General features: G+C 41.6%; 1 protein-coding gene across 1 annotated transcript in view; it reads left to right on the top strand.

The window, feature by feature from the left end:
* Positions 1–9004, top strand: part of SLC18B1 (solute carrier family 18, subfamily B, member 1) — a 21641-nt gene extending 12637 nt beyond the window's left edge. The window contains 7 exon segments of the mRNA XM_009319134.1: positions 1655–1766; positions 2748–2839; positions 4016–4111; positions 4912–4986; positions 6415–6508; positions 6615–6661; positions 8147–9004. Coding sequence (XP_009317409.1) covers positions 1655–1766; positions 2748–2839; positions 4016–4111; positions 4912–4986; positions 6415–6508; positions 6615–6661; positions 8147–8219 — 589 coding nt within the window. The 3' untranslated portion in view covers positions 8220–9004.
* The last annotated feature ends 804 nt before the right edge of the window (positions 9005–9808 follow it).

The raw sequence follows: 9808 nt of genomic DNA, 5'->3' as shown, positions 1-9808 counted from the left end.
AAATAACTGGTTATAAATGTGGTTTAAATATCCTAAACAAAATTAAGCCCTATCCAATTACACTGCTTTAATTAACTGTTAATAATATAATTTCCAAATAACTGGATTTCCACAGTACTGACAAATCACAGTTTCCATTGACACCATCTGTTGCTGCTGGGTCTTGGTAACTTTGAGAACGAGGAAATGTAAGGCCTTTAAAAATGTGCTTTTTCCACTTAATTGGCTTTCAACTGCAGAGTACCTTCTTTGAACGGGGCATAGCAGCTGGTTTTATAAACGAGGGACTTCTTACTCCTTTCTGAAAGCAAATTCTGCAAAACTGCAACAGTCACTGACAGTGTTCTATCTCTTGATGTGGACATTTGTTTTTGGGGACGTGATGTCACAGCTCTGCCTTCTCTTACAGCAATGCCAAAATTAAACTGATTGCAACTATGTAGCCTGCCAGCTGACTTCTTCACTCACTCATTAAAAAGGCAAATGCCATTTTATTTCTTTTCAATTTATTTTAATATTTATTTATTTGTTTCCTACTTAATTTTATTTATTTATTTTCCCCATGGCGTTTACAGTAATGAATTTGAAGTAAACGGTTTAAGATTCTGTTCCTGTGTGAAATTAAGAGATGTTTTTTTGAGTGGTTTATTAATTAATTGTTTTTCCAAGGAGTAGCATTTCGCAGGTGGTTGTGCTCCTTTTTCGTCTGTCTAGTCCAGCACTTAGAGCACTCATCCAGGGTGGAGGAGACTTGGTGCTAACCTCTTCCATCAGTGTAGATGTGAATGTACGTCTTCCACCACCCAGGAGGGATCTGTAATTATCCCACTGTAGAATATTGTGCGCTTGTGTGGCTCTTCTGCTTTCCCTCTGCTCTGTGCTAACAGGTGTTTGCTGTGAAAGGGCTGTAGCCTTCTTGGCAGGTGTTCTAACCACTAAATTAGAGTTATTATCATGTGCTTGCATATGGCAAAGAAACAGTGAATATTTATGTAGTCCATGCCACATGAAACATCTTGGAATACCTTCTAACTGGTAGTTAAAGCACTTGTTTGAGAGACTAGTATGCTTTTGGTTCATTATACATTTTGTTTCAGTACAGAAATGTGACTCTGCGTTAGGAAAATGTAGACCTCGGGGTGTTTGCAAAAAGCCTCTTACTCATTCTCATAAAAATCCTCCTTTGGTTGAAAAGCCAGAGTTGTGTTTTATAGCGCTGCTTACTTTTAAGATGCACTGATTAGCAGTGGATGACTACAGTATTTATGCTTTTCTAAGTGGAAATAAAACTGAGAGGTAAAGACTAAATCCATCTGTATTTCAGTGTCTGAAGTATCTGTTTCAAATGTGCCAGATATGGTTAGAATCCAGTGTGCTGGTGTAGGGACATAGCACAGTGTTTCCTCCTGAGATTATTTAGGCTTTATCTGAGTACAGTTGTGTCAGGTGTTTTCACTCCATGCTTAGAAATGGGAGTGGAAGGAAACGAGCTCTGCTGATGACTTCAAATACTTGAAAAACCTCTGTATGGTATCAGTAAAATACTTAAAATCATGCATTTCAGTATTTTGACCTAAAATATAATTCTTGGATTGTCCTTTAATGAATGTAGCATATATGGTTTGATGTTTTGTTTTTTGTTTTATTTGTCTTCCTTTCCATAGTTCAAACTCCCAGCTGGTTATGTGGGCTTGGTATTCCTCGGTTTGGCACTCTCGTACTCCCTGTCTTCTCCCCTCCTCGGACTCCTAAGTGACAAACTGCCAGTGAGTACTACCCTGGCTGTTTGTGCAGGGTTAGTAAAGCACTCTGTGCATTTAGTTAAAACTAGAGGACTTCCCATAGCGAAGCGATGGATGTAGGCCTGGTCCTGTAAAGGGATCTGTCTTACAGGACCTTGCACGTGCACTGAATGCTGCCAACTTGAAGGTCTCTTTTGCAAGGTCCAGGTAATACAAGAATGTCCAAAATAGTAAAGGGTGTTGGACAAGTATCCTGTAGTTGAAACGTGTTGAGCTTTTCCGGTGGACTAAGCACAGTCTATTTCCAGCCAATATGGAATGGAGAGTGGGAAAATATGTCCCAGTTATCCATGCTTTTGACCACATGTAATTTTATCAGCTTTTGAGAAGAGGAGTAAAGATGTTCTGGATAGCTGTATTGACTTTATCTCTTAAAAAGTGTAATATCCAAATTAGATCAGCACACCGACAGGCTATGGTTCTCTAGCTCTTAACTGCACCATAGAAAGAGACTTTGACAGTGGTATACCTAAAACTGCCTGGTTGACAGCCACTGCTAATTGATCAAGGAAACTTATACTTTGAATGCTGTGCATGAAGGACAGTGCCAGTTTTCTGACACTGTTTTTTCCTGACAGAAACGAATAGTGGCCTTTGTACATGAGAATTACATGCAATGCTACATGATATTCCTTACACTAAGGAAGAGTAAGACCTAAAATACTTTGCTAACAGAGAAGCACTGTTACTCAGTATCCTGAAGAAATCTGTGTTAAGCAGCTGCTGCCAGTGATGGCATTGGTGGCGAGGAAACATGAATTCAGTGTTTCTTGATGGTGTTCAGCACTGGCAGAGAAATTGTGAATTCCCAGTTTGTGTGTAATGACGGTCTGTACAGGAGCCGTACTTTTCAGGAGATGAAGATTTAGAAGAGGGGTATTAGAAAAGACAAAATAGTTACATTACAAATTCACATCTTACATACCTCTTCCTTTTCTTTCACAGTACCTCAGGAAGTGGCTGCTGGTATCTGGAGGCTTAATGACAGCACTGTGCTTTTTCATGTTAGGACCTGCTCCTGTACTGCACATTGAAAGGTACAGAACTGCCCCTTCTTGAGCCTGTCCCCTTATGTGATGTTTTTGTGATAGCTGTCATGACCATAGTCGTGTATGTCCACAAGTCTATAATTAGCACCTCTGACCATGAAACAGGGGTTTTTTAACTTCTTACACGAGATTATGAATGTAAAGCATTGGAAGCATCTGAAAACTGAGATTTTACAGCTTCGTAAAATAGATCCTTTTCCTTTGCTTTTTACTGTTACTGTGTTTGCTCATGTTAATGTGTGTGGTGGGAAGAATGCTGCTTTCCTTTCCTCCCAGTTCTGTGGCATTTCCAGTGGAAGCGCTTCATTCCAGCGAAACGAAGTTCTCTTTCTGTCTTATTTTTCAATTTTCTCTATTTTATCAGTGTTTCTTAACTATGGGTTTTATTTGCATGGCTGTGCAGCAGTATTGTTTTTTTTTCTCTCTGTATATAGCTTACTGAGGAAAATGCCAGATTATAGCTTTGTTTTCAGCTAGCTAAGTAAAGATAATGTCTGCACCTGAACACTGCATTGCCATATCTCTCAAGTTAATTCACAGCAAAAGACTCTGCTACATTTACAGAACAGCTGTACAGTCCTTCTGTCCTAGGTTATACACCCTGCTAAAGATGATGATAGGCTTGCTAATGTGCAGAATTGGCCAACTCCTTCCTCCTAGACTTCTAATTTTTAAAGAAGATCATACATTTGAAACTGGTGAGATCATATGTTTGAGCTGGTGAGAAAAAGAAATCAGTAAAATCTTCAACATTCTTTTCTGTAGCTAAGTCTATTTGGTTATAATGTATTAGGCTACAAAATTTTAGCTGCAAAATCCTTCACTTATGCAACAAACCAAGCCTGGAGCTTGGACATATGTATTGCTGAGTTAAGCTTGTCTGTCTACCTCTTCTCTATGTGCTCCTCTTAAAATGAACTGCATTTGATAAGGAAATACTTAATTTGAGCACAGGATTTTCAAATTCTTTTACAAAGTCTTTTTTTAAGCATAGAACTGTATTTTTCAAGTTTTAGTGTTCCATTAAAGTAGAGTTCTTTTCGGCTTCAAGAAACCTAGTTTTCTGGTCAGTCATGGAGAGCTGATATAACAGCCTTCAGTCAAACAGGGTCTTTACTTGAAAAGAGTCTTCAGCAGCTAACTTTTTAAATGCCTCTTTTCCAGTCAGCTGTGGATGTTTGTGCTAGTGCTGGTTTTGATTGGCTTTTCCCTTGGCATGAGTGCTATCCCAGTGTTTCCAGAGATACTGCACTGTGCATAGTAAGTAACTCGGTCCAACACATCTTTCATGTTACTGACAGTAGGAAACTGCAACTAATTTTCAGGGGTGAATATGAAGTGGGGTTTTGGTGTGGCTTTTTTCCCCCTTTTTGAGACAAAGACAGCGAGTAACACTTAAATGCTTCCACTACTCTTTTGTCTTAGTTTTTTCTGACTGAGCACCCCAGGCATACTCCAAATATAATTTTGTGTGTACCTCAGTAGTATGAACACACTGAAGTCCATCAGACTTTGAGTCTCATAGCGTGGGGTGACCTGTGTGTGGTTTCATGTACATAGGATTTATTTCAGCTTCTGAGGGTGATTAATAGCAAGCAGTTTTCACTGGATTTTGAGACTGCGTTGGCTTTAAGAGCTGCACCTACAGGAGTCATACTTGCCCAAAGTACAAGGTCTGTGATGTGGCTTGGCAGTAATGACCTAGAAGGGTCTTGATTTACTCTTACTAGTATGTTCCTCTTGGAACAAGGTCTTTTCCTTCTTAAGTCAACTGTCACTGTTTTACACTTGCTGTATGAAACATGGGGAATGAGCCATGGTGTGATGTTAGGATTTTTACTCGGAAGACATCAGAGATGAGGATTAGCACTGCAGTCCTCCAGAGAGGCAGCAAAGAAGAAAGTACTGGGTAAACAGACATGATTCCACTGTACACTTTTGCTTGTTAACTATTTATGTTGTGTGTAAATTAAAAGGAGGGAAAAAACTCTATAGGGGAAGGCTGTAGGCTGAGACACAATAATGTATTGTACTACTCTAACTGGTCTGTCTTTCTGCAGTGAGAATGGATTTGAAGAGGGTCTGAGTCTGCTGGGACTGGTGTCTGGGCTCTTCAATGCCATGTGGTCCCTTGGGTAAGTATACAGTCACCTTTTTGTAAGCTGTGAGCGTTCGGTTCTACGCTATTGCCACACGAAAGCCTGCTGCATTACAACCAGAAGTCTTGCATTGTAGTCATTGTGTTGACATGTTAAAACAAAGCTTTTTACCCAACAAAGGGAATGGACTCTGAACTTGTCTTCCTTGAAATGCATATCAAAAAGCTGCAGTGATTAAGTGGATGTTAGCTTGGTCTTCTGTGTGATCATTTTTGTTGTCACTGAGATATTTAATGCTTAATAATAGAGAGGTGGACCCTCATTTTTTACAAAGCTAAGTCTGCCCACATGCAGTGGTCTAGAAGGTATCTGGTCCTGACTAATTCTGTTCCCTCTTTTTCATTTTCCACGTTTCCTCCTTTTGTCCAGGATAACTTAGGGTAGAATCTTCTCTTCTCTTCCAGCCACAGCCATATTTCAAGGTCTGTGTTTGCGTAGCTTAGCAGAGTGTGCCTGCCTTTCTTACCCAGGGTCATCACAGGAATGAGTGAAAGGTGTTACTGGCTGAGTGACCCTTCAGAGTTGTCACTCAGTCGGATGTGACAGAGTCCCCCTATTGACAGCCACTTCTAGGACTTTTTTTATCTGTCCTTGTAGTCCTCTGGCTGCAGGTGGGTTTCAGTGGTACAAATTTGCACCATCTTTTTCAAGCTAACTGAAGTTCTAGCTGTCCTGTTTATTTGGCGTAGGGTTCAGTACAGATATAGGTAGTATATAGTTACCAAAAGTATAAAGTTACCAAACCCCAGTTTTACACTGTTATCAAACCTGGTTTTATTATGTGACTTGCTTCCGGGAAGTCTGTCTAGTTTTACACAGTTTTGTCCCTTTCTGTAGCGAGAGACCATATCATGGTAAGACCTTTCATAAAGTGACAGCAGCTGCATAACCTTTCGTGGCATTCTTAGACAGCCATGAAGGTGCAGGGCAGTTACATACAGCTCAACCTTGCAGTGACCACGTCTGTCACAATGTGCCTCCCCACCTGCCTATATCCGTCAGTCTTTTGTCTTGAAGTTTGGAAGGTTTACATTTTGAGGGATGAGAGTTTAAATTTCTTTTACGATAAAATTGATCGGTGTAGATGCCCTGTTAGAACATGGTCCTTAGTGGGGCCTCTAAGCCATTCCAGATACGGAAAAGAGTGCATTCAGCTTTCTGATGTGGATCCTATTTCCAGCTGAGGAGGTAACTAGACAGGTTTACTGGGGCCATGGCAAACAAAGAATTAATACTTATTGTGAATTATAGGAAAGTTAGGTCTGTGGAAGACAATCTCTTTGTTGACAAAGGAGAGAGAATCAATGGAGGGAGGCCACAAAATGCAATAAAAAAGTTCTCTGAGAATATGATATGTTATCTTTTTTGTTTGGGATGCCAATACCTCATTTTGATTTGTTGCAGGGCATTTGCAGGTCCCACTCTGGGAGGATTTCTAAATGAAAAGCTGGGTTTTGAATGGGCCTCAGCCATCCAAGGAGGATGGGCACTGTTAAGTGTAAGTAATTACACGTTTTTTGCTTTTTATATCTATTGCAATTATGAGCTATTGCATAAGATTATTATTATTATTATTACAATTGTAACTGACTGTTTCCTCAAAGGGTCTTGCAACTGGAATATTCTATATCACTGAGGCAACAAGGAGAAGGTATGCTGAGATATTTATTCTTTATTTTACTTGCAGCCATATAAAGCAAATCTTTGAAAGCTGTGCTTCCATTTTTTCCTCACTACCAACCTGATAATGAATGACAGGATGAGCAATAGAAATATTGCTTAAAAACTTTGTCTGTATGCTTTCCTAAATCCCTACTGACCTAAACAGAGACCTAAACCAGGCAATGCCTGTTCTATACAAGCAGCAGGACTGTGGCATCAATGAGCAAACCCTACTGATGGTTCCTCCAGGAGGGTGTCTGTGAGCTGGAATTGGCTGGATGGTCACATCCAGAGGGTAGTGGTCAACAGCTCAACGTCCGGCTGGAGATCAGTGACGAGTAGTGTGCCTCAAGGGTCTGTATTGGGACCGGTACTGTCTAATATCTTCATCAGTGACATAGACAGTGAGATCAAGTGCACCCTCAGCAAGTTTGCAGATGACACGAAGCTGAGTGGTGTGGTCAACACACCAGAGGGATGGGATGCCATCCAGAGGGACCTGGACAAGCTGGAGAAGTGGGCCCGTGTGAACCTCATAAGGTTTAACAAGGCCAAGGGCAAGGTCCTGCACCTGGGTCAGGGCAACCCCCGGTATCAATACAGGCTGGGGGATGAAGGGATTGAGAGCAGCCCTGCCGAGAAGGACTTGCAGGTACTGGTGGATGAAAAGCTGGCCATAAGCCAGCAATGTGCGCTCGCAGCCCAGAAGGCCAACCGTATCCTGGGCTGCATCCAAAGAAGCGTGGCCAGCAGGTCGAGGGAGGTGATTCTGCCCCTCTACTCTGCTCTGGTGAGACCCCCACCTGGAGTACTGTCCGGCTCTAGACAGGGACCTGTTGGGGCGGGTCCAGAGGAGGGCCATGAAAATGATCAGGGGGATGGAACTCCTCTCCTCTGAAGAAAGACTGAGAGAGTTGGGGTTGTTCAGCCTGGAGAAGAGAAGGCTCCGGGGAGACCTTATTGCAGCCTATCAGTACTTAAAGGGGGCTTATGAGAAAGATGGGGACAGACTTTTTAATAGGGCCTGTTGTGATAGGACAAGGGGTAATTGTTTTAAACTAAAAGAGGGTAGATTCAGACTAGATAGGAGGAAGAAATTTTTTACTCTGAGGGTGGTGAGGCACTGGAACAGGTTGCCCAGAGAGGTGGTGGATGCCCCATCCCTGGAAACATTCAAGGTCAGGCTGGACGGAGCTCTGAGCAACCTGCTCTAGTTGAAGATGTCCCTGCCCACGGCAGGGGGGTTGGACTAGATGACCTGTAGAGGTCCCTTCCAACCCGAACCGTTCTGTGAAATTACAGGTGTGAAAGCAATAGTACATGGTTCTGTGCAATAGTGGGGAACCAAATCCAGTGATCCATGTAGCTCTTTACACGTGTGTGCCTTTTTTGCTATAATGTTGGTATTACATAGAAGTATCTAGAGAATATTAAACCTGTTTCTTCCCTCCTGTTCTTTTCCTTATGCAAACAGTTCCAGTTCCAGCCTGCAGAATCCTCCTGGTAGTAATGAAGAAAGAAGTCATCTGATGGGCAGTGAAACATAAGCAGACATACTTTCAATTCTCTGTTTACTATTGTGGTTTAACCTAGCATTGAGATGAGTGGACTTAACCGTTTTTCATTGTTCTGGAGCTGGGATACATGATGCCTTAGTGAACAACCAGTTGTTGTTTAGTTGTAGCTACATTACTGTTTTGAAACACTAAACACTGACTGCCTTTCTCTTGGAAGTCCTCATGTGGATTGGCTGAAGTCATGATTAACCCTCAGATGTCAGCCTGTTTAATTGTGTTCCGTATACAGTCCACCACTGTATACGAAGAAGTGTGTTTTCAAATGTCTGGTTTCTAGACTTGAGCCTGCTGTGCATTATTCTTGGGTAAAGCTACTATTTTGCTATCATGATTTTCTGTATTTTTTTAAAAGAAGTTTCATTATCTTGTAATACTTTAACGGATAACGTAAAATGTTGAAACAGAATTTGAAATGACAAAGCATTAAGCACAATACTGTTTTCAATAAAGCAACTTTTTTTTCCTAAGTTTTGTGAATTTTCTTAGACAACAAGAGTCTAAAAGACTTTGTGTCTACCAGCACTTGTATTATCTTGAAAGTGCCTGAAAATGGGAGGCAAAGGTAACAAAGAGAAGGCTTAGCATCCATACACAGAACTAACCGATCCCTCGGTCCTGGGAGGAGACTTGGCATCGAGTGTGTATGTGTGTATACATACACTCACAGACATATGTATGTTTGTATTATATATGAAGACTCAGCTTGGTGTGTGTGAGATCTATTTTACTAATAAATGCCAGATGGAATGTTTGTACTAATTGCCTCTGCAACAGTAAATCTATTGAAAGTCTAGGGCTACTGTTTTCCAACAATGGGGAAAAAAAAAAATCTCACCTCCTCCCAATGCTCGGCAAAACAACTGAAGGGGAACTGAGACAAGGGCATGCCTGGCAAACTCGCACTAGACTTCTTGACCTCAGTCATGGGAAAAGTCTTTTAATTTGTCCTTGAGCCCAGAACTGGGTCCTAGAAGGGGTTCTTGGTGGTACCCATTTTTCCATAAATAAGAAAAATTTCCAATCAGTTTCTCTTGTGATTACCTACTGGAATTTATATGAGAAATACTTCTTTCTCTGTCAGAGCCCTTTTTGGGGCACTAGCAAGAAGACCTGCTCTGGTAGCCGGCTGAACGGTGAAGCATCAGGGTACCAAAGGGCGGGCTTCCCCTGGGAACATCCTGGCAATAGCTCCCTTTCATTTTGTATCAGGTATTAGACTTTACTGAAACCGGGACTGTACACCTCAACCTATTATGAAGTGCTGGCCCTGCCAGTGCCAATGGTGAGGCAGGTGAGAAGGAGCTGAGAGGACTAGAGGTAGGCGCAAGGTGCACAAGATGTAGATCTGTAGACATGAGACTTAATTAGCTCTCTGTGGAATGACATGTTCGCTTACCTGACTTGTGCTGTTGGGACTTAGAATCATAGAATCATAAAATCATAGAATCATTAAGGTTGGAAGAGACCTCCAAGATCATCGAGTCCAACCGTCAACCCAACAACACCATGCCCACTAAACCATGTCCCTAAGCGCCTCATCTACACGTCTTTTAAATACT

Source organism: Pygoscelis adeliae, unplaced genomic scaffold (genome assembly GCF_000699105.1).
Source record: "Pygoscelis adeliae isolate BGI_AS28 unplaced genomic scaffold, ASM69910v1 Scaffold172, whole genome shotgun sequence".
In the NCBI taxonomy this organism is placed as follows: Eukaryota; Metazoa; Chordata; class Aves; order Sphenisciformes; family Spheniscidae; genus Pygoscelis; species Pygoscelis adeliae.
This window is presented reverse-complemented; position numbering and strand designations above follow the sequence as displayed.